This window comes from Protomyctophum parallelum (assembly GCF_964188405.1).
Source record: "Protomyctophum parallelum genome assembly, chromosome: 18".
Classification (NCBI taxonomy): Eukaryota; Metazoa; Chordata; class Actinopteri; order Myctophiformes; family Myctophidae; genus Protomyctophum; species Protomyctophum parallelum.
The window spans coordinates 34,571,272-34,598,903 of NC_139716.1; the positions used below are offsets into that span (position 1 = coordinate 34,571,272).

Sequence of the window (27,632 nt, forward strand, 5' to 3'; positions counted from 1 at the left end):
GGACATAAAGGTTTCCAAATGGATCCAGTGGTTGCACTTGTATACTCTCGGTCTCTGAATTACAGCCCCGTAAGTAATGTGTAGCATATACTTAGTGATCTAGGAATATGTTTGGACCAGTACTGCTGTCAGAAGTAGGCGTATGGTAGAAAGGAATTGCATTGAAAAAACATAAAGAACCAAGAGACTGAACATTATGCTCAATGATATTATTATTGGAAAAACATAAAAGTAAAATAAACAACAACAATGAATTCAGATATCAAACAACATAAATCAACCCAAAAGTATAAAGTCATGGTTTGTCCAAGGTCCAATGTTCAATGTCATTCAAGTCAGGGGGGAATGTGAGGCAGTTTTTAGAGTGTATGCAGCAGTTATGGAGGTGAAGTGTGTGTGTGAGTGAAGCAGTGATATCCTACCGTCCAGGTAGGACAGAAACAGGGGATCGCTCTGGGACTAACTCGCCATTGTGTTCAGGATCATCATCATGGGGTTGCATGAACTAATGGGGAAAAAACCTGGCCTGAACACAAAAGAGGCCAAATTAAATATATTATGAAAATAATAATTAAAGTAGCTGATCTACAACAGCAAACAGCATAAACCAGGATTTACAAATGTCAAATCATCTTTTCAATTCAAAATGAAAATAAACAAAACTAAACAAAACACTTCAAACATTTCAAACAAACTCACCAATTCAAATCAAGTGCAAAAGCTCATCCAGCTCATCAGTTCAGTTCTTTCTCATCAGTTCAGTATTTGGAGTCTAAAATCAATCATCAGTGTCAGTGTTAATATCATGTATTGTAAGGAAGGGAAAATGGTAAAATGTTTGCAGAAGAATAGGGATACAGACCTGCCACAGCCATTGATGTGCACCTCACTGACTGAGACAAAATGGCTGTGCTTTATACTAGGGTGTGGTGATTGCTGATTGAAACTGGTGTTACTGAGTGAGTGAGTGATCGGTGTGATGAGCTGTGAACTGATGCAGATGGTACATGTGACCATACAAATGCATGCATACTGATGCATACAAACAGATACAAATACAGACATACAATTATAAACCTGGGTTACAAATGGCCCATTTGGTTCCATATGCTCTCGGTGTTACAGTACATGCCCGTCTAAGGCTACCTCAGTTTCGATGCAAAAAGGTTTATTCAAACCGAACATCAATCACTTTCCTAGTTCACTTAAATCACCAATACAGGATCCTTTAGGAATTAATCGTACACAGTACACACCACTACAATCAATCATTCATGATAGCACTATGGCTTAATTAAACAAAACACTCTGTGACATGCTGTCTGTCGTCACTCAAATACACTGGCACGCACGAGCACACACACGCGCAGGCATGCATGCAAGTTTGGAACTGAAGAGGGGAAGGGATTATACAAAGTAGGGAGTTACTATTATGACATCACAAGTAGCACCAATTCAGTTGGCCTGTTGTGAGGCCACTGTACATAAAAACCCAAATATGATGAGAATGCCTGATTGTTCGCGCACATGTGCACACGCACACGCACACGCACGCACGCACACACACACACACACACACACACACACACACACAATAAGTTAATACATTGCTTGCAGGTCTGGATAAATCAGTGTTGTGGTGACGTCATCCCCTGGTAAATGGAAAGGGGGGGGGGGGGGAAGCAGAAATGTTGCCATTAATCCAACAACATACCATAATAAAATAATAATAATTATTATTATTATTATAATTATTAGCTAGAACTGCTGTAGCCTACTATTATATGCCTCACAATACATTAGGGGGTGTAACGATACAACGCAAATAAGCAGTATCGAATCGTTTTGCAACGCAAGCAATCAATTGTATCAATATACTAAGTAGGCTACGTGTGTGTTGTATTTAGCAATTTTTAGAAGACAAATTAAGAGAAGGATTTAATTACTTTTCCATTCCATATCGCTACACTTGGTCTATAGATAAATGTGTGTATTCTGTGTTCATGTCAAGGTACGGGTTTGTCCATATGTGTTCAAATATAATGTCCATGTATTTGCCAGAGAAACACTGTTTACTTATTCATATCCATATTAATACATTTTCCCCTTAAAAAAACCTGCACCATCTACATGTTTCACACAGTTTTAATTTCTTACTGTATCAATTTTAAATAATTAAATTGTATCGCCATAATGAACCAATACTTTCAATGTTATCGTTGATCGTCGTTACACCCCTACAATACATGAAATATTAGCTATATGGAATTTTCACTTCCGGTTAATTTCCTTATAAGTATCTGTTGCTTAGCAACCAAGGACCATTGATTTGTCCATAAACCACTGAAAAGACCACATGACCTAAATTGAAGTCATCAATTAACTGTTTAACGGATTACATTACATTTTGGTACCATGAGGGATGAAGTTTGAAATAAAACGTTTATCCACACTTGTTTTTTTCAATCACTGATCCTTAGGATAAACAGTGTTCTATGTTGCTTTCTTCCATAGTTTATTGTATTTACTGTGTTTAACTTGTTTTTTGATTGTTTGATTATTAATTGTTTTGTCTAACAATCATTTTTATTGTACAAAAATCTCCATTCGCTCTCTCACCTTTCCTATTGGTCATGGAGGTCATGTGACTGCTCTCAGCTCTCCTATTGGTCAGGGAGGTCCCGGTGAGATGGATCTTCTGGCCAACACCTCGTTGACCTCCAACCCTGTAGCTCCCTGAAAACACACACGCAGGCACGCAGGCACGCATCATACTAGAACAGTGCCTGTTGGGGTGATCAGGTGTGATCAAGCCTAATAAAGGGCGAAGTCGTGCATCGTTATGATGTCAGAACATCATTGTGATGTCAGACCAGGCCAGCTCCATTCATGCAGATCATATAATATGGATTTCTTTATCAGGCATGCTCAAATATGGAGTCTATTCAGATGTCAGAACATCATTGTGATGTCAGAACAGGGCAGCTCCATATATGGAGCCTGGGCCGACTCGACACCGGACACTGCACGCCCCGTGGGGGTGTGGAACGCGTGAAGTCGGTGGGGTGGTTCTCGAGTTACGTGGATTACAGACGTACAGAGACTTGGTGAATTTGGTGCATTTATAGATAAATTCTCTGAAACACAGATCCGAGTTTTTGTGGGGACAAACGTGACGTTGATCCCCTTCCCCTATTGGCTCATACTAGGACATACTGTAACGTATTTGTAGGCAGAATAATTTGGTGCATAACATATGATGTAAGTAAGTATTGATTATAGTATTAACACATTGATTATATACCTGGCAATCAATGTGTTAATACTTCTCATTGTTTGAAATGCATTTTCTTAAATGGATAGATCCACCTTGGAGGGACCTTCAGACTATCATACAAAACAAACCGTGTGGACAGTCCCAACCATTTAAAACGAACCAGCCATTGTTTGTTCCACAACAACAACAACAACGCTGCCAAAAACCCTGAGTGTGTGCGCCAACATCTCCTTTACAAGTGAACAATGAAAATCGATCGCACACACTTACATTAACCAAATGTCCTGGAGTACAATGGCAGTGTGTATGTGCGACTGTGCGTGCGTGCATGTGCGCACGCGTGTGCGTAAATGTGCAGTCGCATGTGAAAATCTTTACTGGGCGGCAGGCTGAGCCAATGGAAGACAATAACGTCATTACAAAGGACTCACAACGCTGACAACAGCGAACAGTTACAGTGGTTGAAAAAGTAATACATTGTTTTACTTAAGTAAAAGTGTCAATACTGCAATATAGAAATACTTGAGTATTCACTGTGCGGAATGTCCCATTTCAAGTTTCAAATGTACTGTATACAAATCTTTTGAAAATAGCAGATCTACAAGCTCACAATGTGTCACATTGCGATGCATTGTAAGCTTGTAGATCAGCTATTTTCAAATATATAAAATATATACAGGGCTGATGTGGTTAATGCATGTTTTGCGTGCGTGCGTGCCTGTGTGCGTGCCTGTGTGCGTGCCTGTGTGTGTGCCTGTGTGCGTGCCTGCGTGCGTTGGACATTACTCACGTAGTTCAGTCGGAGCATGGCCTTCGGTGTGGTCAGCAGTCCACGGACACGTTCATGGACCTGGGACCACTGGTCCTGAGGAGCTGACCTATGGTAGAGTAACCCCCAAAACACAAAGTCAACGATGGACTCCGATGCTGAGCAGTTATCCATAATGTACCTGAATACATTATGAGTAAGGGATCAGGACAGATAGGCCATTTCGGAAATAAATTATGGACTTAGATTCTTCATATCAACTGCTCAGGAATATTACAGTAAGAAAGAAAAAGTGCAGTATCTAGGTATTAGGTCAAAACGTCAGTTATTTCAGCTGTCCCATAGCCTGGGGGGATGTGATGCTCCGATTGGTTCAGAAACGTACAGGCTTCCGTTTCAGACTGAAACTTCAAAAATGCCATTTAACTACGTCTTTAAAGACGTTTATACCAGTATGTGTTGAGTGAGGTGGTGAGGGGTGGTACTGACCCGTTATGCATGTCCCTATGGGACCGCCACATGGCTGACGAGCTACGGACTTGTGGGTAGTCGTCCAAGTTGTCCGAGGAGCTGGAGGTCCCGCCCACCTGCAGACGACATCAGAAATGACACGGTGCGAGGTTGGGGGAATCGAACCCAGGCCTCCCCGAGTCCCCGTCTCAGGGCGGACACTCTAAACGATACCACAAGGCCACTGTGCTGCTGCAACAGCAGTGACAACATACAAATTGTGTGTGTGTGTGGGGAGGAATACATTTAACCTGGCCACCGCCATACACTTCACAATCACATTTGTTTCACAGCGTACTTCATCTGGGATCATTGTAGCCCAATCGCTGAAGAAGGCGGGGCCTTTTTTAAGCCACTTGGCAGATGAGGAGATCCTGTATAGGAATCTTGTTCTTTGGTTGGTTCTTTGTTGATTACGTTGGTGGCCATTTTATCACCAGAAAGATTTGCCTCACGTTTGACATCACTACTATTACCGCTATACTTACTAACTACTATACCACCGCTACTGCTGTTACACCACTACTGCTGTTACTATTACTACCACTAAATATTAGCTATTATTATTACTTCTATCGCTTTCAACTCCAAACAACAACACTAGTAAAAAGTTCTTCTTTCTGCTTCGTGGGAGCGGATCGGATGGCTGTGGGATGCCCGTCTGTCGCGCATGAAAAAGTTTGAGAACAAATGATATAAGGAACAGATACCAGTTCCACATCTGTTGATCTAAAAAAGAAAAAAGGAGGAAAAATAAAATGAATTCATCTTACCACACCATTGGTGGGGGATGAGTATCTCCCTGTGTAGCCAAAAGGAGGGAGAAAACAATTTCAGACGGATTCATGTTTATACCCGTATACTGCATATTGTTCTCCATATTCTTATACCTTTTGGGTTTTTATCATAAATTAACACCCTACTTGATCACACTGCAGCGTCACACAAAATAATCAAAAGTAGCAGATCTACAAGTTGTAAACGTGTCGCTTTGCGCCACGTTTGACGTGGGCAGCCTATAGCCTACCTGCTGCAGATGGAGCCATGCTGGGTGAGGGGGATCTCCGGGCCGCCGGCCAAGACTCCGACATCTACATAGAGGAGAACAACATTTGACATGACATGCATTCATTCATGCAGCGGAGGAATGGGATTGATTGACAGTGTGACACGATGGCTATCCATCTCCATATCTCTCTCCCATCTGGAGTCTTTGGAGGAGGTATTTATTTTACCTGGCGAGCGGGGGGTCCGGGGTCCGAGGCGGTGGACCTGTCCCAGCTGAAGGGGGAGGGGCTCCGAGTGGAGGAGGAGCCCCCCAGGTTGAGCCGGGCCAGGCGCTCCTCCGTGTCCCCCTGGTGGTAGCTGGTGGTGAAGTCAAGGTAAAGAAAATATGTTTAACCCGGCCATTCTGACCTGAGATCAGATTCTAAAAATGTCTGTTTGAAAATGACAGTTTTCTGAAAAAGCTATGTTTCCATGTCAGTCGTTCTTCGGTTTTTCAAAAATAGCAGACCTACTAGCTCGTAGTATGAGCTATGAGCTTGAGGGTACATTATGGTTCCACTTAGACAAATAGAAATATAAAGGGAACCTTGACATATTTGTTTATTTTAAAATTGTATAAATAGGGGTAGGACCAGATAAGCTTAGTCTTCATTCCTACTACTTTTCGAACAATTGTACTACAGTATATTTTGTTTTGCCTTTGTTTGTTTTTTTCTTTTAATGTATTATTGTATATTTTGTATTTTTATTGTCATTTTATTTAAAAGAGTTTGAAATAAACATTCATTCATTCAAGTGCAACTACAACCATCCTCACCACCCACCCCTGACACTAAACAGCATCTATCTATACCTCCTCCTGCTGCTTTCCTTGATGATGGCACGAATGGTATGAATGATAATTCGTACCTAGTGTTTTTAGATGCAGCCAGGGGCCATTGGCCGGAAGGCAAGAATTCATATTCCCGGTTTAGCGGGTGACAGAGCCATATAGCTGAGAGAGTTGCGCCATTGAGGGGTCAGAAAACAGCGCTCGAGCGCTGTTCATGCAGCCCTGGAGTGTGACAAGCTGGAGTTTGAAATACATTGTTTTCATCGAGGGCTGCGCAAATATCAGCAATTTTAGGCACGTGTGCAACATGACAACTGTTTTAAAGTATTGCACAGTGACAACTAAAGTCTCTGTAATGTTGATATTGTATTAATACAAAAAAAACTATCTAAAATAAAGGAATTTAAGATCATTAAAGCTTAATTGTCACTCTTCGCCTAGCACTTCGTCAATAGAAGTCTATGTAGAATTGGACTGGCCCCACAAAGTGTCGTATTTAAATGGCTCTGGGGGGTGAGAGGTGTCTGCTCTCATACGTAGATGATGCTTTTTTGAGCACCTGCTCGTCATATATGACTGAGACAGCTGAATTTTACCCCCATAATCTTGCTAGCCCCCTAACAACCCCGCTAAGGGCATTTTTCTGTCTAACGCCAAGGTCGACCATACCTGAGCGGGGACAGGGAGCGGGACCTGGGCTGAGAGGAGGAGGAGTGGCGTCCCACTCTGACCATCGTCCGTCCACCGAGTCGTCTTCTCTCGGCCGTGCGCGAGCGCGCCGTCGTCGCCCGCTGAGGACAGTGAGGAGACGCTGTCCTGGGCCGCCGTGGCCTCCTCGCGCGCCTCCTCGGCGTCGTCGACACGGGCCTCTGCAAACAAATGTATACGGAGTCGTTTGTCATGCACCTGTCCATCCATACTCATGCACCTATCCATCCATACTACCTATCTTAATTTGTCCTCACTAATGTTCATTCATGATAAAATAATAATAATATCTACTCTGTGTCTCATAGGAGGGCTGTGGGCAGTTCAGAAACAAGATTGGGTTTTTTACTTTTTTTCAAACATATTTCGAGCCTGCAGTTTCTAATAGCTTGGATTCCCTATCGATGATGTCACTGGAAGACGGGTTTGTGAAACGAACGCATACCCAGAACGAACACAACAGAATGTGGCAAGCCGATCCACATAATAATAATTGTCTCTGCGGCTCTCTGCCGACTGCGCACGTGCGTGCGTTCTCGAGTTGGCTGCGTGCCCATGCGGATCTTCTCAGGGCTGAAGCAGAACGTGAAGTTATCAGACAGTGAAAGAAGCGCAATCTGCATGAGGAAACACACTCGCAGCGTTCTTGTTTGTTTTCTGGTCTCGGCTGGGCAATAAAGTTGTGAAATTTCAATTACGTCCAGGATTACACAGCGGATTCTAAATGAAATATGTCGTTCAGTATATCCGACGGCTTGTATTGACTGACTGATTGACAGAATAGAAAAGTGTGATGTGCCAAGATGCGTCACGATGCATCCTACAATCAAATTAGCTAGGGAATCGTGAGAGCAGTGCCAATGCACACCTCTACCAAGGACAGAAAATGGTAAATGGTGCATTTATATAGCACTTTTTTCCAAAGTGCTTTACATTCACCCATTCACACACACACACACACACACATTCATACACCGATGGCGGAAGAAACCACGCAATTAGGGGTTCATTGTCTTGCCCAAGGACACTTCAACACCGACTCTGGAGGAGCCCGGGATCGAACTGGGAACCATCTGGCTGTTCCGTAAGGGCCGATTCATACTCCTATTTTAGAGCCGAATAAAAGTCGGTTCGGCGCTGTAGAGCCTACAATTTGACGTCATTTGAGGTTCGGGGGGGGGGGGGTGGATACCGTCCTAAAGTCGGCTCTTCGGTGCTATTGAAAATTCTGACGAGCCGAAATCATTTCGGCACTACAGCGCCAAAACAGCGGTAAAATAGGAGTATGAATCAGCCCTTACTCTACCCCTGAGCCACTGCCGCCCCACAGTGTTTGTCACACTGCGTGCAGCGGTGTGATAATTCTACAGTGTGGACACTGTGGTGTGGATATATACTCTGGTGTCTACGCAGGTTGTGCATGTGGCTGAAGCTCCTGTCACACTGTTGGCAGCGGTCCGTGTGGACACGCCGGTGCACCTTCAGGCAGTCCGACCGACCGAAGCTCCTGTCACATTGTGGACAGCGGAAGGGCTTCTTTCCGGTGTGCAAGCGCACGTGCGTCTTCAGGTGGCTCATCTGACTGAAACTATTGTCACATCGATTGCAGTGGAAGGGTTTCTCCCCTGTGTGGCAACACTGATGCTTCACCAGGTGGATCCGCTGATTGCTCTGTTAATATACACTATAGAGTAGACCTACCCTTATCATGGAGACATTGGGATTTATATAATTGACTGTATACAGTAAGCCTACCCTTATCATCGGGACGTTGGGGTGAACGTTGGTCTCCGTGTCCGCTGAACACTCGCTGATGGTGGTTTTAGTGGAGAACTCCAGCCTTGGAGCAATGCCCTGCAACGCAAAACCATCACAGTCCATTTGGTTAGCATAGAGCACATGTCATACGGGGTTCATACGTTGGTTAGACAGGCATTAGTCCCACCGTCGCTTCAGGACTTCATGGTGGTTATGTTAGGCTATGCTACGCTATGCTACATTACGCTGCGTTACGTACAGGAAAGTATGGCGCGCGGACCATCAGGACCTCCCTCTCTCCTCCGGAGAAGCACGGAACCAGTCTGGGTTCTGGGAACAGGAAACTGCGAGCGTCCTCCACGAAACAGGCCAGAGCCTCGCCCCCTGGTGGTGGGAACACACACAAGCATTGTGAACATTATGAAATAACGTACTTAATAAATGGTAACGTTTCCAGCCAAAGCTCTTCCTCAGACCTTCACACACGATTCATTTTTTTTGGAGGGGGGGTCTGCAGATCGAATATTATTATGTTGGGGCGTCCACAGTTCAAATTATTATGGCACATCACATGTAAACAGGTTGAGAACCACTGTGTTAGACCATGTAAAAACACTCATATATCGTACCTGGAGGTATGAGCTGGACCAGTTCCACCTTCACCGTCTCATCTTAAAAACAGAAAAACACTTCAAGTTTACAAAAGTACAACAATACCACTTAAAATACTTAAAAACCACTTCAAATACAGTTTACAAAAGTAGAACAATACCACGCTACAAATACTTCAAAACCACTTCAATACAGTTAATATAACAAAAGTACAACAATACCACGATACAAATAGATGACACTTCAAAACCAAACCTTTTTCAAGGTGATACCGCAGAGGTCTATAAATAGTTAAAGCTGCTCTGAGAAATAACGCATTACATTAATGCTCTAATTATGTAGATTAGAAACATTATAATGCATCAGGATTGAAATATTCTATCAAATGTATTTAAGGCGATTTTTTATAAACGCCACACTACTCGAATGACAGTTGTTAGTAGGAATAAACAATAGGAATAAACACAGAAACCCCCGAGAGGAAGTGGATTAAGAAAGGGGAGGAGCCAAACAGAGTGCATGTTACTTACACAAAAAACAACAACGAATGGGTTCCCAGATTGGGATTTGGGAACCAAATGGACCCTAACTTGGAGTGTACAAATGGAACCATAATATTATTAATATACAGTATCTTTGCTTTTTTTCTTTTGACGTGTTTCTTCACCATGTTTTCTTGATTCACACTCTCCCTTTTTTCATTCCTAAAAACAACAAATGATGCACAAAAAGGGTTTTTACCCACCTCCACCACACTCGGAAGTAAATTAACAGGGTAGATTTGGGGCCTCAGAAATTGAGATTGTATAAAATGGGGTTGGTCTGTGGCCTAATATGCATCGTCTATGTCGGGTGGAAACCTCATAAATTATGTCCAAAATTGTTACTTTTCAGCATTCCAATTAAAGAAATGGCAAAAGTAGCATATCTACGGAGCGAAGCAAGCTTTTAAATCAGCTACTTTTGATGCTCTTGTGTGATGCTGTAGTATGATCAAGTTAGTACGGCATTGATTCACGAAAAAGCACAAAAAGTTAGAATATGATATCACAATGGGGTCCTGGGAATGAAAAGGGTTGAAACGTACACTCCAGCATAAGAGCGATGTCTCCAGGGTCCACAGCATGTGTGAATATCTGGAGGGGAGAAACAGAAAGAGGGAATAAGTTTCACTTCATGGCTGCATGCTGTACATATCTTGTATGGGGTCCCCGATATAAAATATCGTCAGATTGGGGGGCTACACGGCCAATTAATGCATATTAATTTGGGGGGTCTCTCTATCGTCATCTAATTCAAAGAGGGTGCCGTTTTTCCTTTATTTCTTTTGCCAATGGGTTCTCAGATTGATTTGGGGATGAAAAATGTTTGAGGATCTCTGCTGAATGTCATGACGACAGCGTTCCACTTTCCATCTGTACGGGGTCATATATGTTCATATACATGTTCCCCAGGTTCTATGTTCCCCCAGGTTAGGACTTCAGTGTTTTGTACTATACAATTGTATGTATAAGTAGTACTTATACATACAATTGTATAGTACAAAACACTGAAGTCCTAAAATAAATAAACTAAAACATAATTGTTCAGACTCAAACATTCTTTGTTCTGTACTTATTAAGTACAGAACAAAGAATGTTTGAGTCTGAACAATTATGTTTTAGTTTATTTTATGCCAGTGTTAATTTTTAGTTGGCTAAGACTAGATAGTTTAAGTAGCCTAGGCAGGCCTAAAGTTCAATGGATTGTTCAAAGACTGAGCTTAAATCAGAATTTGCTACTAAAAGTAACACTAAGACTAAGTTGCTAAAATACTTTGTCTTTTTTAGTCTTTAGTCTGAGAATTACTCAAATTACTAGGTTAGGTTTCTGGTTTAGGTTTAGGTTTATTCTAAGTGGGGAACAAAGAACCTTTTTTGCATGGTGGGGAACATAAAACCTGGGGAACATACAGTAGGCGAATAGGTGGTTTATGAGACAATGAGCCCTGGCACAGACTTCATACTCCAGTTTTAGGTGATATGGTGACCACCGAAAACTACAACATCACGTCACTGAGCCACAGTGGTAAGCGACTCACCGCTCACTCAAATACATCTCTCTTGTTTCTACTAACCACCGTGGTCAACTTATCACCTGAAACTGGAGTATGAATAGGCCATAAAAGCCCCACCACAATATGTTCAACTGCAAAATGATCTACAGTGATAATACAGTATAGGCTACCCTATTAATGATAATTACACACCTGCATCTCAACAGGCTTTTAGAAGCTTTTTAAATGGCGCTATATAAATACACCCTTTACCATTTATGTATTGTGAATTATGGAGCCCCCGACCTATAGGATTTTGTCATCCTTGTGTCAATAATACATCTGTGGAATCTTGAAAGCTCTTTACCTTTTCGAAGGTCATCTTCTCGTAGAAGAGCAGCGGGAAGATGGCGGGCAGCCACTCCGACCGGCGGTACTGACCCAGGAGGCACATGCTCAGGTATACATCGTCCCTGGACGGCAGATACACGCCTGGACATGACACCTGAGAGGGGGGGGCGGGGGGGGTCACACGTAAAGGATCTGCTGTTTTCAAATGGCCGAAATGTAATAATAATACAAAAAAAGGATATTTGGATCCAAGATGTAGTGGAGTAGAAGACAAGTAAAATTATTGGAAATTGGAAATACTCAAGTAAAGTACAAATACAGTGCTTAATATAATGAGTTACTTTCCACCAACTGCAAGTCACAACCCAACTCTGGGTGTATGTGTGAATTCTATAGAACGTTATGTTTGTTATTTCACGTCTTTTCTTTTTTCCTATATTAAAATTGCCTAGTATGAAGGAAAAAAAGTAAATTCAATCTACTGAGAGGCTTAGTTGCATTTGCAGAGGCAGGGTTAATACAATCTTAATAGTGGATATCAGCTAGATTTTGGTGGCATCTTTGTTTGTCAGACTACAGTATATCTGTACCACAGTACCAGACACATTACCTTTGTGTCTTTTCTAGACTAAACAGAATGCTATAGAACACTAGTGGATTTCAACCAGGGGTCCTTGAGGGCTTACAGCCTTTACAGGTCATCCCCAGTTAATTAAACTTAAACAATGGGGCGGTGGTAACCAAATGGACCCTTATAGATATTTAACTCTCAATGGTCAAATTATTGTCAAACATTTGCATTACTTAATTTACTAGAAATCCACACAATTAGAGAACGCAGAATAATTTATTTTGATCAATGTGCCCGTTATCTTTCCTAATGTCAACATCAATACAGCATGGAATTGTGGACATCTTATGTCCACAATTATCTTAACAAAAACGTTTGGGTCTGAGAGGCTTAATGTCATCAAATGGTGGTCTGTGGCTTAAATGCAGAATAAATAATGGACCTTGACATGACAATGGTTGAAAACCACTGCTAGTGGAGCCGTGTAAAAAAAAAAGAAAGAAGAAAATTACATGCCGAATTAAATATGTCTTACCGCCCTGAATTTTACATCAACCACCACTCTCAAGGCTTTTCTCGGCATTGTTAAGGCACTAACGTATATTTTAAACTATTCTTGGCCGGTGGATAGACTCCCCCTCACGTTTGGATGTTGCCATGGATACCAAAACATCCGGTAGTATCATAGTATGCACTGCAGACATGAATGGTCCATGATGGATTCACTATGATTCACTCAGCATGCTGTTTGCGCCCTCCTGTGGTGAATATAGGTAAACACACTAAAATCCTGCTAAAGTGAAATGTAGCCTCTATCTCCTGAGCAGTGGTGGAATTGGTACTTACTACTTACTTACTTACTACTTACTAGTAAAAGTATCAATACTGCAATGTAGACATACTTACGTGACCAGTAGCCTAAAAGTCCGGAATTCAAAATGTACTTGAGTAAACGTACAAAAGTATTGGTATCAAAATATAAAAAAGTTAAAGTATTCATTATGCAGATTGCAGAATGTCAATGTCCCATATCAGAAGTTTTCACATGTATAAAAGATCATTTGAAAATAGCAGATCTACAAGGTCAATCGCACCGTGGTCCGTGACACTCTGTCACTGTAGATCGTCTAATGGCCGAAATGTATATAGGGCTGAAGTGGGCAATGTTTGTTTTGTAATTTTTTTTTAAATAATTGTAGTGTTAAAGTACAATATTTGGACCTGAGATTTAGTGGATTAGAAGTCAAGATCAAATACCTCAAAATTGTACTTACGTAAATGTATTTAGTTACTTTCCACCACTGCTCCTGAGCACGGGGGCCACGCATAAATGATAAATGAATCCACAAAACGAGCATCACTTGTATTGTTTCTATTTCGTTCAACTTTGACCGCCCTTGTCACATTTGAACACTCGATCACAGACCTATTATTGTAATTCAGGGCTAGCTCTGTTTCTGCGTTGCAACCCAATGAGCTTGTAGATCTGCTGTTTTTTGCATGAGATCTGGTGTAGACTAGAAGAGTAGCCTGTGAGGCATACCATTTTTGGGTTCATGATCTGGTCGGGAGCAGATGGACTTACGTCATGTTGTAGTCACTGGTTTGTAGTCATCTCATCAGGCAGGAAACCAAACGGGAATCAGAAGTGCCCAACATTCCCTGTGATCAAGGGCACCAAAACAAAGCGACGCCAAATAAAACAGAAACCATAAACCTGGTCTCAGACGTCTAAATCTCAAATGGTGGTCCGTGGCTCAAATGCCTTGATAGGAAAAGGGTTGAAAAGCACTGCTTTAGATGGTTGGTGTCTTGCAGTGTTCTTTCTTCAGGTGGTACTTTTTTCTTTTTTTTTTGGTTGCTTGTGCTGTTGAGACAAAGCAAGTGGCAATGTGATGGGAAAAAACTATGCAATGCTGAATAATACCTCTAAATAAATAAAAAATATTTGAATGAAAAAATAATATGACTCGCCATTCACACTCCGATTAAGACCTGGAATGCATCTGTGTCACATTAGCCAACCATCATTTTATACTTGAGCACCACTGATATAGAAACATAGGTTTTTCAGAAAACGGTTAGGATTTAGAAGATATTTTGTAGAATCAGGGTTTAACAACTTAACACCTTTTTTGCTAAGGAGTTGCTAAGGTGTATAGAAATCCTGGGAATAAAGACCATGGGGTGCTAAGAACGTGTATAGTCCTTAGGTATTTTTATGGATACATAAAATATATATATATATATATATATTTTTGGCCTTTCCTTCGGCAGTTTACTCCTTGTGTTTTGCGGATGCGCTCACTTCCTTGTTTACGGCTCCATTAGAATGGCTTGTAAGCTCAAAAGCGCAATGTTGTGCCTTCATGTCCTACTTCAGCATGCATCTCGTTTGGAATATAAACACTTCTAGAGAGACTTTAGATGAATCAGCGTGAGATAAGAACAGAAGATTATGCCTCCGGTTTTGGGGGGGAACGGAAGGCAGGGCTGCCATATCTGCTGGCACTCTTTATTTTGAAGAATTCCCCAGCAAAAGTTGTGTTTAGACTGCTTTACTCTTTGTCTGCAAAAAATTGCCGATCTACAAGCTCACACAGCACGTCGCATCACTTGTAGATATGCCATTTTTGCTCACGACACATGCCCACAATACAGTAGGAACATCAGGTTGAAAAGTGTTCAAATAAAATAATAAAAATAATTTAAAACAAATCAGGAACTATCAGGTTATGAATCTGATGTATTCTAAAAAAAAGAAAACTGCAGCAGATATCATTCAAAAAAATCTTGGCAAGCACTTATTCACTCCCATCTTCTTATACATGTCCGTGTTAGGAGTCTGTCTGGGCTGCTGTGCTGACGTCTCCGTTAGTCCGTTCCCCCCGTCGCATGGCTTCTTATCCGTGTGAAAAGCCTGGGGAAAACCATTGGATATTTGCCATAGGAAGTGGGAGTCAACGTTCGCTAACCAATAACAGTACAGAGGGGGGTCGCTCCAAATTTGGTGACGTCAGCGTTCTTCACTGTTCTCAGATCGGCGAACCAATAGGATCCATCGCCGTGTTTTCTCCCGCACTCGCCCCTCTAGACCAGAAATCACACAGGCTGGGCCAGGCTGTTGTCCTGTGGGTTCTGTGTCCCGGTTCCATTTTGGTCTTGGGGGTCGCGTGTCCCGGTGCTGTTCTTTTTGATCGTACTACCGTTCTCTGCGTCAGAGTCGCTGTCGGAGTCTTTGCCGCCGTCGTGGTCCAGGGGCGTGGCTCCTTTCCTCTGAGGCAGCACGCTGAAGAAGGCCTCCTGCCAGTCGCCTTTCTCCAGGTACGCCAGTATGATCTCGAACACTGCAACGAGAGAAACGCTAAAAACGTTAGCCACGTTATGCCAGAATGATCTCGAACACTGCAATAAGAGAAACCCATCAACTCATCCACTGCCATATTAAATACCTAAATTACCACCCAGTGCCAGGCTATTTTCGTATTTTCTTACCTTTTAAATATAGTCACAGATCTCATCTCCACTACGATCGCACACCCGAGTGTCGGTAATCAGAGAGCCGTTTGGTGCGTGTTCGTGAACAAAATCTGTTTGGAAAAAACTTCCACGTCGCTATATATCGTTGCTATCGGGCAGAAATCGTGACTTACTTGATCACTCTACAGCGTCGCCCAAAAAAAAAGCATCAAAAGTAGCAGATCCACAAGCTCGAAGCGTGGCGCGAAGTGATGTGTTTTGAGCTTGTCTGAAAAGTATCCGTATTTCTGGACCCGACAAAACGATACAGAGCTAAAATCTAACATGACACATGGGATGCTTTCCGGGTTTTAATGGGTTGAACCAAGAGTCCCTCTTCTGGGGGGAAAACATTGGCTGAAAATAGCTGATCTACCAGCTCGCGTCGCAGCTCAGATCAGCTATTTTCGGCGAGGAGATTTGGTGTATGGTGAAAGGTGGACAAATGGACCCTGAGGGTCCTTGGATCCCACTTTAAGAACCACACTCAAATCGGGTCGGTATTCAACTCGTATCGACCGATAGGCAAGTTATCGGAATCAATGTAGGAAGATGTAGGAATCAATGTAGGAAGAAATGGTATGGGTAAATCTCTAGGTACAACATGGGTGCCTGTCATACATAGAACAGGCTAAAGTACATTATAATGTGTATTAACATAGTCCTCCTCACCATGGTTGACAGCCAGCACTTTACGTGTGTTCATCTTCACAAAGCTGCTCAGTGGGAGCTGTGCATGTTCCACACCCAGTTCCTTGGCCTTCTCAAAGGTTATGCCCTGCAAAGACAGGCAAAGCATTAAGACATGCCCAGTTCCTTGGCCCTCATAAAGGTTATGCCCTGCAAAGACAGGCAAAGCATTAAGACATGCCCAGTTCCTTGGCCTTCTCAAAAGGTTATGCCCTGCAAAGACAGGCAAAGCATTAAGACATGCCCAGTTCCTTGGCCCTCTCAAAGGTTATGCCCTGCAAAGACAGGCAACGTGTTAAGACTCATGTTCCGCGCCCAGTTCCTTGGCCTTCTCAAAGGTTAGACCCTACAAAAGACATCAACAAGGGACCTGCTAACTGTAACATATGACCAAAAGAATAATAATAATAAAAAACGCCCATGCCACCAGGGCCAGTTCTTAGGTAACTGCAGAGGGCACATACAGTAGGTTGGTGAACAAATAGGGAGCCAGTGTTTATTTCCGGCACTAGCTTTATCCGCCCTCTATGCCATGAAAAGCTTGGGTACTTTCAGGCTCGAAAATAGGCAAGAGTGAATATCTTAGGGGTACGGTGGCACAGTCGGTAGTTAGCGACCTACGTGGCCAGTTAAGACTGAGGTTAGGGTTAGTCTTAGTAATCGGTCGGACCAACGGGAGGTCGGAACAATGACATGTTACTGGCCGGTCGGCCTCCCGTTCGGCGTGGTTTTATTTTATTTTTTTAAACCGGGGCCCGGCACAGAAATGAAATAAAGTACCTTGTGGTGGTTGTGGTCGACCAGGCCTCCTATGACGTAGGCCTTTGATTGGTCCAGGTGGGTGAGCACGTTGGGAGAGTCGGACGTCAGGTAGACCACCTCCTCCTTGGACAGGACCTCATGGTAGTGCTCCGTCTTAACGGTGATGTCCTGCATGCGCATACGCATATGCATACGCACACCACACGTACACACACAGAGGATAGCAAACAGAGGCTAGTTTAACCCATTTAGACCCGAGGACGATTCTACAAATATCTTCTAAATCCTGACAGTTTTCTGAAAAACCTGTTTCTATGTCAGTGGTTCTCAAACTATATTTCCTGTCAAAGAGCACCAGAATGACATGTATTTGGCCGCCAACCCCCATCTCAAAATATGTTGTTCCAGGGACCCGCCAGAAGCAAAGATTTTAGTTAAAAACGTTCGCTCTGAAAGAATTTATTAATATATAGATTTGCGCCACATTTTCACGATTTTTCTAAAAATAGCAGATCTACAAGCTTGATTCTGATTGGTCAAATGCTGAATTCAGCTGAGACCGCTGTCCAATCAAAGCCTCAGAGCACCTGCTGCGCTGCTTGGATTTTATGTTGAATTAAACATGACAGCCATGTAAACCAAACACACAATGTAATTTACAGCTAAATGTTGCTCTCTCAAGAATGTGAAAAGGATGCAGTAACCGAAAATGTGTGTGATCAACACACACTTCCTTGTTTTCCAAGGCAACTGTGCTGCAGCTGGGCAGACAGCCAGTGCGACACATTTTGTTGTTACTTACACAATTTATTAATTTATCGTTGCCGTGTAATAAGTGGGATAATGTATGACGCGGCGGTAGTTGAATAAACATCCCTTTGGTCATTGTTTCTCAACAACTGGCTTTATCCATAAGAAATGGATTATAATGGAAACAGCACAGAATGAGGAGAGGTCTGCTCACCTTCCAGTTGACCCAGCCTTTGTCATTGTCATCCATGTCCCGTTTCAACTGGCCACCCAGGCTTGTCAGATAGAACTGGAGAGAGGAAGGAGAGATCTCATCAGCACTGTCTATTTTGACAGCAAATTTAGATTTTTGTTTTAGTCATAGCCCTTTGAATCGTTTTCATTTAGTTTTAGTCACATTTTAGTCACCTGGAATGTTTTTGCGTCTAGTTTTAGTCGACTAAATGTCATAAGATTTTAGTAGACTATATCCTACAGTTGATTTAGTCAACTAAAATGTATTTTGGCGGGCCTTGATGAGCATGCAACAAAAAGTGTAAAATGTCTTTTACTTAATAAAAAGCGGCTCACACCGCTTATTTTTATTTCATTGATGCAGAGCAAGCTCTCCCTCACCCCGCTCATCCTACGAATACAAATGTAGCGACTAGCGAGCCGCTGCATAATGCGAATGTGAACCATGATGTAAACAAATAGCCGTGTGATGGGACGTAGAACGGAAGTGGTTCTAGTTCTCATGCGCACCTGGTGGTCTATCTGGCAGTCCGTCACTGCTACCTAGCCACCTGGTATTGTACATTACAGCGTTTTCACTCATTACAGCGTCTCTGTGTAAAGGCTGAATAAAAAAATGAGAACGCAACGGGACTTTGCCGTTTTTTCTGGAGCCCGTTACTGTCTAAAAGTGGCCTTAGTCAACAAAATCGACACAGAGTCAAACACCAACCTGAACCGGGTGTAAGGCCCGTCGGTTCTCTGCATAGCACCTCTGGATCTGTTTGTGAAGCTTCCGGATGTCCTGAAGATGAAATGGAAAAATGTCATTTATCGCCAACCATCAGTAAGCAGATGCAATGCTGACAAAGCAGTCAGCTTTTTGTGTATGTATGTCTACATTTCCTGAACAAACTGCAATTTATACATCACACTGGGATGTATACATTAGAGGTGCTCCGATTGGCCACCATTCAGTGATTTTCACTCCAAATGACTCGATCAGTGATCGGCAATTTACCCGATCAGGAGAAACCGATATTTTATACCATTTAAGTGGTATAACAGTCAGATATATACCTCTAGTATAAATTGCAGTTTGTTGACATACATTGTATTAAACATTGGAGAATTCTGCAATCATGATTATTTTAACTTAAAGGCATGTACACAGTACTATACAAAAGGTCTGATGTTACATGGACCTCTAAGCCTGACTGGAATAATTGCATTCTGTTGTTTTAGTACAACGGTACAGAATGCGTAGACCTATTTGGCTAACTTGTAATTGTTTGTCTTGTATCCCCCTCATTCACTGTCTCAGACCCTCGTTAATATTTGTAAGTTTTATGTTTTCTCACTCTGTAACTTACATAACAACGTCACTAACCAACTACAATAAAGATGGCAGAACACCTTGGACACCACTCACCTGCAGTGAGTAGTGTCCAATCCTGTCTGCCATTACATAGGTTTCAAATAACTTTTATTGACATTATCAAGCCCTTAAGTGTCCTAGCCGACATAAGGGCGGTCCAAATGTCTCAATGGAAGTATAGGGACTCGGGAGACTACACACAAGGGGGACCCCCACAAGGGGTCACCAAGGGACAACATGCATTAGTGACTGCAGGCCTTATCACCACAGCCAGGCTGATATTAGTAGACTAGACTGCTAGTCTATAGTTTAATATAGTTTCATGCACACAACATAGTTGCGTTCCATGCCCAGCCCCCTCTGGAAACACCATGGAAACGCGAGCGCTCGCACAGAATCCCAATCCACCATCTTTGAGCCAGTCTGGAGCCATTCTGTGCTGCCTGCTACAAGCATTAATATGCTATATATGCTATAAGACTTTTTATTGAGGTCCAAATATCACCTAATTGCCAATCCATGAAGAAAAGATTAAGAGAAAACCACAGCTAAAGATCGTGGTTATTAACAGGAGAGAATAGAGGGGTAATTTTTGGATCGCCACCCTTCGCGGAATTAACTAGTCTCCTATGGAAAAAGTCGTCAACGGTACAGATTGACACTTTAAAAGAAAAAGGTGTTATGGGCATGGAAAGAGATTAACGTCAGTCACCTTGAGCAACATGAGGCTGCCTGTCATAGCCACAGTCCTCCCCCAGGTTACATAACATCATCACCATGTACGTCACCTTGAGCGACATGAGGCCGTCGAAGCCACAGTCCTCCCCCAGGTTACATAACATCATCACCAGTACGTCACCTTGAGCGACATGTGGCCGTCGAAGCCACAGTCCTCCCCCAGGTTACATAACATCATCACCAGTACGTCACCTTGAGCGACATGTGGCCGTCGAAGCCACAGTCCACCACCAGGTTACATAACATCACCATGTACGTCACCTTGAGCGACATGTGGCCGTCGAAGCCACAGTCCTCCCCCAGGTTACATAACATCATCACCAGTACGTCACCTTGAGCGACATGAGGCCGTCGAAGCCACAGTCCACCACCAGGCGCAGAGAGCTGGCCTCCAGCGGCCGGCGGAACCTCTTCCTAGAGCTGCAGTCTTCATCGCCAGCCGGTCCCATCTGTCTCTCAGCACGCCGCTGCTGCTTCTTCTCCTTACGCTTCTGCCTGGAGGCGAGGCGAGGCGAGGCGACACATTTGAGTATCATTAGAGTAACATTTGAGTACTTTTTCCACCACTGTAATGTAAAGAATGCTTACTTTCTGGCATCTCTCTCCTCCTCCCATTTCTGGTGTTTGAGCAGCTTCTTGCGTTGCCGTTTGGAAAGAGCAGCCGCACTTTCACTCACTGCACCGGTGCTACTGGTGCCAGTTGTTACTGGTGGCCCACCATCACTGGCACTGGTCATTATACCTGCCAACGTCAGACCATCAGATATGATAAAGAAATAAGAGACATCTTTAATAATAACCCGTAATTACTTAAAAGTGATAAATGTCTTTATAATTGCGTTCAATTACAATTCATCACTTGGATACATGAGCATATTTGTACACTGTATGTGGGACTGGCGAGAGAGAGAGAGAGACCTTCCATCAAAAACAATCAAATACTGCCATGGTGATTTGCATATCAAAACTCTTAGCAAATAGCTATGGATCATAGAAGCATTAGCGCTAGGACCACATTTTGATGAATTTAACAAGGTGGACCATCTTGTAAACAAGTGTAATGCTTAATTGGGTCGTCCACTCACAGTTAAGTCTTTGTATTGAGTTTGTGCTTGAAATGTACTGTAATTCTGCAAACTGTTAATAAATATTTCAATCAATCAATCAACCAGAGCTACGTCGCAAATAAACATTATGGCTGCATATCAGTGGGGAGTCTAGCCCTACAAGCAGAACCCAATGCTACTGAAGTTTCTGACATTTTTGACGACCCAGATAGCATGGGGTCCTGTTCCATCTCTACCCTGCCACCTGGTACGCGGACATAAATAAAACATAAACACCGTGAATACGGCCTGTCTGCTCTCTTTTAGGACTTTTTTTTTCGTGTGACGGCTTCTGAATGTGTGAAGTATAAGTACCAATACATACCGCTGCGAATATCTCCTGTGGCACGGAAGCCGTTAAGTATTTTTAATCTTTGTTTGACCGATTTGGTCGCTTTGATTCTTCTTTTCCTTGTTTATTGACACCTCATGGTACCGCCTATCTGGCTATCTAGTGGCGCTATAGCTATGACAGAGCAGATCAGAGGCAGGGACGTAGAAGGCACAAGCCAAACGCACATCGGGAGGCGGTACAATGAACGGTAAATAAACAAGAAGAATCCAAGCTTCCAAATCGGTCAAACATAGATTAAAAATACTTAACGGCTTCCGCGCCACAGGAGATATTCGCAGCGGTATATATAGGTACTTATAGTTCACAAATTCAGAATAACTCAAACAAAAAGAGGCCGTCAAACGCCGCAGACACGATGTTACCGAGCATATTTATGTCCGCGTTCCAAAATTCCCATACGAAAATATAGATACGTACAGGGACCCTACATAAAATTTCAGAAAAGCTTTATGGAGGGTTCCGAGAGGGGCTATGGGGAGTCAAGTATGTAGGGGTATATATGTCAAATATGGGAGTCTCCTGCAAAATGCAGGAGTGTTGGCAGTGGTGTTTGAAAAAAAGGACGAAGAATTAAGAAAGTTCTCTCAGTGCTGGAGTGTTGGCAGTACCTTGTGGTCCCTCATCATCCCTGGTAGCGGTTACTGGTCCTTTACTGGTTCTGTTGTGTCCGCGGTGGTCCTCCTGTCGAAGCGACGAAGGAACACCTTCTTCCACAGTCTCACCAGACATCTGTTGTTGTAATTTGTTTTAACAAATAAACAACAACAACATCACACTAAACAGCAGTCACTGTCTGTCTGTGGCTATGTACTACTAGCTAGCTCGTCGGCTAACTGTGTAAACAAACCAACAAGGACACTCTCTCTTCCTTCCCTGTAGCTTTCTAAAGTCACTTTAATGTTAGTCACTCAATCACACTCAATCTTGTTAATAGAAGCATCAATAATGTTATAGGCTGTATAGTATGCAATAAATATATACACAGCCAAACCTAGATGTTTTAAACTGTTGCTAAATGCTAACAACAGTGGAAATCCACATGTACCATGGTGAGTGACGAATGGCGGCGCATAATTGACGTAATCATACTGCGCCGCGCCCAGAACGTAGCAGATCTACAAGCTCACAACGCGTCGCGTCGGGACGTGTTATGAGCTTGTAGATCTGCTACTGAAGTCAGAGCCGGCAAGATGTGTGAGCTATCAGATCTCCGCTCTACGGAGATCATCTTTTCATGAACATAAAACAAGATAGCCGCTCACACACACACACTCACTGTCTCACTCTCTCTCACACACACACACTCAGAAGAAGAAGAAGAAATGCGTTCTGGTAAATCAAGTTTACCAAGGGTAACTGGACTAAGCATCAGATACTTGTTTACAGCCAGGCCCACATGGAGCATTTCATGGTAGTGGTTCAATGCCTTGTCCAAGGGCACTTCAACGGTGGTAATTTTAACGTGTCGGACCGCTGATTCGAACTGGCGACCTTCCGATATCTAGCCCGCTCCGCAATCCACTCGGCCACCGCTGCTCACTGTCTCACTCACACACACACACGCGCACGCGCGCGCGCACACACACACACACACACACACACTCACTCACGCCAGGGCTCCACTGGGCGCGTCTGCGGCGCGTCTCCGTCAGTGTCGGGAATGTGCCCTTTTAATCAATGGAGGGTGGCTCCACTGCCCGCGTTGCGTCGCGTCTCCGTCACCATAAAATTGAACCGGTTCGTTTTTTGACGCACGCACGCGTGACGCACGCGTGACGCAACGCGCCCAGTGGAGCCCTGGCGTAACTCACTCACTCACTCACTCACTCACTCACTCACTCACACTCACTCACACTCACACTCACACTCACACTCACACACACACACACACACACACACACACACACACATGTAATTTATTATTATTGGTCAATCAATATGGTGCATTGGTGCTGTCATGTCATTTAATGGACTATTTTGTTTACTTTTGAAGTTTTGAGGACCACATTGTTGGATTGAAGTTATAATTTGTGATTGATTGATTGATTGATTGATTGATTGACTTTTTTATTTTATGTAGATAGAATGGCTATACATTTCAAACGAAAGCACAAGTCAATACAAAATCTGTTATGGTGGACGAACCATGATAAACCATGATCCAGAGAGTGCCTGCCTGGAATCCACTTTGAGAAGCACTGCCATAGACGATAGATATTCACACACACAGTATAGAAAACGTTAGAAATTATGGAGATAGGCCTACATATTTTTTTATTTTGCCTGACAGCGAAGATATGTTATCTGGGTAAGATACCAAGAAATGTCATGGCCACAACATCCTCCGCCTCTATAACAGGCTACTGAATTCAGGCCAACAAATAGCTCTAAAATGCACCAGCTTACTGTATAAGTATAATTAAGTACATGCCATGAATTCATTATCATTTTGTGATAAATTAAACAATACTGACAGACAGACAAAAAATGCTCAATTGTTTTACTAGTAAAAGTACAATCTTACTTGAAATGTGATGTGAGAAAATGACAGAGAGGGTCGGAGACGGGAAATGTTCTTGAGGTGGAAGAAGGCAGTTTTGGTGACTTGGTTGACATGTCATGGGGGAGGAATGAAAGGGTCGGGTCAAAAATGATGCCAAGGTTGCGGGTGGAGGGTGTGACAATGTTGAGTGATAAATCTTGGGTGGAACTGGTGAGGGAGTTGGATCATCATCTTGTCTTCATCTTCTCATCTTCTGTGCTCAGTCTGAGACACTGTAAATTGCCACTTGCGTTTACATTTTGTATTTTGTTTTATTGCTACAAGAAAACTATGCACATCATCACTGTTAGAGTTAAATTAGCAACTCCACTTTAACTATTCTTCCTTTGAACCATGAGAAACCTCCATCAACCAAGACCACCCAAAAGTATTCAACCAAAAGTATTTCTCTCTGGGGAAACCAGAGAGGAAAAAGACCTTTAAAGAATTTCACACAGGAAACCATGTAAGCAGTCAGATCTTTAGTAAAATCTTCGGTTCAAGCGTTGTTACAAGAAATGTCAAGGAAGTAGGAGAGAGATTCTCCGTACTGTAAGTGTTCTGAACCCAGTTACATAATTTTGCACAAACATATATACTTGCAAACATGTCATAGATACAGAATTCAGTTGTCACATTGCAATAGGTCGATAGGTGGTTATCAGAGTACAGTGTCATGAGCGTCCGATTGTCTGAATCCTGTTTTTGACTTTTAATCACGTCCGTGATTAGGATTCTGTTGTTGACCCGTTATCTCATGGGGTGAGAGGGTGTTTATATCCTCATCTTTAGAGCAAAGTTGTTTGTCAGGTCAATCTGGAGTGGGTGACAGCTGATAATAGGATTAATACCATGCAAATATTGATATAACATCACTGGGTGACAGGGCAGTCCTGTACACCAAATACAAGGTCATTTTTAACATAGTAATAAGATGTGAACATAAAATACAAAAGAAAATATCCAACAATCACTATACACACACACACACCTGTCCTCTTTCATTCCTTAGCCTATACTTTCATTATTTTTACTTGAATTTAACTTTTTTGGTGTTGGTTCTAAATGATGGGCAGTTGAGTGTGTTCTTGTAACATTAAAGAGAGATCGATATCATGAGGCTATATAGGAAAACGGTGGTCTGTGGACTAGAATCAAGATTATAAAAAGACAAACACAGGAAGGAGGTGTGTGCGTGCATGCGTCACGTGTGTTTGTGCGTGCATGTGTGTTCATAGATGCACAACAGAGTGTGATATGTCATATGTGATATAAACGTAACAGTGCTGTCTACGTTCAGGACAGTGAAGATACTGTACGTCCTCCTCAGTGTATCGTGAAGAGGTGGAACATATCAAATACCTGCAAGAAAGATTCAAGACACGTCATATAAAGATAGAAATGGCTAAACGTTCTGACAACATTGAGCTCCAAGAGGTAGAAAACATAATCTATGAGAGTGTTGAGACCATCACTGCCATTCAGGAGAGGGATCTAAAGAAGATACTGCAGTCTGGTAGGAGACTAAAACAATTCACTATAAAAATAACCGTTAACTTCTTTAAACAAGAGCTGGAAAAAGTATACTCAAATGGGCATTGGCATCAAAATGTAGGCTACTTAAAGTGCCTAAAGTAAAAGTCATTATACAAACTGCCTCATTTCAAGTTTTAAAATGTCCAAATCTTCTGAAAATAGCTGACTTTAATAACTAGATTGGCTATTTTCAAATGGCCAAAGTATATAGTGCTGAAGTGCAGGTTACTGCATGTTTTGAAATAATAAGAGTTCAAGTATAGAGTTCAAGTATATAATACTCAATTACATTACAAATAACTCAAATTATTATTTAAGTAGGCCTACAGTAAGTAAATGTACTTAGTTACTACCACTGCACAAGAGTTTAAAAAAATGTAACTGGTCTCAAACTAACCTCTTGTGCGTGCGTGCGTGCGCGTGTGTCCTCCAGACATAAGACGGTACAAGCGGGTTGGAGTCGGTGTTGGATTGCTCTGTGCTGTTCTAGCTCTCCTCAACGTTGCTGTTCCACTGTATCGCCGTAAGTCAATAAAGTGTCTAGTTTCAAAATGTATTTTATGTTTTATACATCTGTGATGATCCAACGTGTTTGTAATATAGATTTAGTAGCAACAACAGAAGCTGTATAGAGGCAGTAGTATAGTTGTACAATATTAACTTTAAAATTGACCTGTCTTCTTAGTGGATAACCAATATTGTATCCGTACAGGTCAGTACTACACGGTGGGGAGAGACCAATGGGTGATCAGTTAAGTTTCGTAAAAAATATATTTTATGACAATTCTTTCAATTGAGTTATGGGGGTCCTTGCCAATTAAAATGTTTTAGAACCGCTGTCCTAGTGCAGTTGTTCTCAACCAGTGGTCTGGGGACCATCAGTGGTCCTTGAGGGGGTTCCAGGTGGTCCCCAGGTTAAATGATGTAAGAGTTGTTAAGCACATGGACCCTTATTAGATCATTAACTCTTGAGAGCGTAATATGAAACCAAATGGACCCGTTTCATTTAACACCAGCCTGGGAGCCTGATGGAGGGGAAAGAAAACTGGTTGAAATAACTTGTTCCTTCATCCTTGTTTCTACATCCTACCGGGGAAACTCCCCCCTGTCAGGTGAAGCAGCCTGCTCACTCCTTAAGGAAGCATGAGCTCAGTTCGGGGCTCTCCCCAGGTTGGCAGACGGACAGTAGTATAGTAGCACCCAGGGTTACAGCATTGTGGGTTGGGTTACAAAAATCGGGGGATAAAAATGTAAAAGGAATATTGTTTCCATACAGATCAAACCAAAATGGTGGAGAGGGTACAACTAGTGAACAGTTACAAGCAATTACTGGCCAACCTGACCAGAGAGAGAGATCAATTACTGGACAGTTTGACCAGAGAGAGAGACAAATTACTGGACAGCAAGAGGAGACTGTGTGAAGGTCAGTGAGACATCAGTTTTTATTCATTGTTATATGTGTCATAAATGTGGCTAATGACATTGTTTTGTTGATAGAATCAAGTGGATTCACATATGGTGATGGTCTGTGTTATTACATCTCTAATGGGAAGATGAACTGGACGGAGAGCAGACAGTGGTGTAGAGACAGACAATCTGACCTGATTGTCAT

The 27,632-nt window shown here is 42.6% G+C and overlaps 2 protein-coding genes across 2 annotated transcripts; both read right to left on the bottom strand.

Annotated features, from left to right (window-relative positions):
• Nucleotides 1-2,616: 2,616 nt before the first annotated feature.
• Nucleotides 2,617-11,986, bottom strand: spata6l (spermatogenesis associated 6-like). Its single transcript, XM_083789099.1, has 12 exons — nucleotides 11,877-11,986; nucleotides 10,562-10,610; nucleotides 9,492-9,533; nucleotides 9,122-9,246; nucleotides 8,860-8,958; nucleotides 7,066-7,265; nucleotides 5,792-5,921; nucleotides 5,584-5,647; nucleotides 5,330-5,358; nucleotides 4,536-4,633; nucleotides 4,068-4,155; nucleotides 2,617-2,736 (listed from the first exon to the last, which is right to left on the bottom strand). The coding sequence occupies exons 1-12, from the start codon at nucleotides 11,961-11,963 to the stop codon at nucleotides 2,671-2,673; spliced, it is 1,077 nt and encodes a 358-aa protein (XP_083645225.1). The 5' UTR covers nucleotides 11,964-11,986; the 3' UTR covers nucleotides 2,617-2,670.
• Nucleotides 11,987-14,973: 2,987 nt separating this feature from the next.
• trmt10a (tRNA methyltransferase 10A) lies at nucleotides 14,974-22,973 on the bottom strand. Its single transcript, XM_083788805.1, has 8 exons — nucleotides 22,551-22,973; nucleotides 21,070-21,223; nucleotides 20,814-20,976; nucleotides 19,099-19,170; nucleotides 18,367-18,441; nucleotides 17,421-17,570; nucleotides 16,623-16,728; nucleotides 14,974-15,778 (listed from the first exon to the last, which is right to left on the bottom strand). The coding sequence occupies exons 1-8, from the start codon at nucleotides 22,669-22,671 to the stop codon at nucleotides 15,534-15,536; spliced, it is 1,086 nt and encodes a 361-aa protein (XP_083644931.1). The 5' UTR covers nucleotides 22,672-22,973; the 3' UTR covers nucleotides 14,974-15,533.
• Nucleotides 22,974-27,632: the final 4,659 nt, after the last annotated feature.

What these genes read in the sequence shown, in the direction of transcription:
- spata6l (XM_083789099.1), bottom strand. Translation starts at nt 11,963, where the DNA reads ATGTGCCTCCTGGGTCAGTACCGCCGGTCGGAGTGGCTGCCCGCCATC. An exon ending in CATCCCCCACCAATGGTGTG is followed by an intron (nt 4,634 to 5,329) that starts GTAAGATGAATT and finishes TGTCGTCTGCAG; the next exon opens with GTGGGCGGGACCTCCAGCTC. An exon ending in CCATGCTCCGACTGAACTAC is followed by an intron (nt 2,737 to 4,067) that starts GTGAGTAATGTC and finishes GTGTGTTTTCAG; the next exon opens with GGAGCTACAGGGTTGGAGGT.
- trmt10a (XM_083788805.1), bottom strand. Translation starts at nt 22,671, where the DNA reads ATGTCTGGTGAGACTGTGGAAGAAGGTGTTCCTTCGTCGCTTCGACAG. An exon ending in ACGGCCTCATGTCGCTCAAG is followed by an intron (nt 19,171 to 20,813) that starts GTGACGTACTGG and finishes TTTCATCTTCAG; the next exon opens with GACATCCGGAAGCTTCACAA. An exon ending in AAGGCTGGGTCAACTGGAAG is followed by an intron (nt 17,571 to 18,366) that starts GTGAGCAGACCT and finishes ATGCGCATGCAG; the next exon opens with GACATCACCGTTAAGACGGA.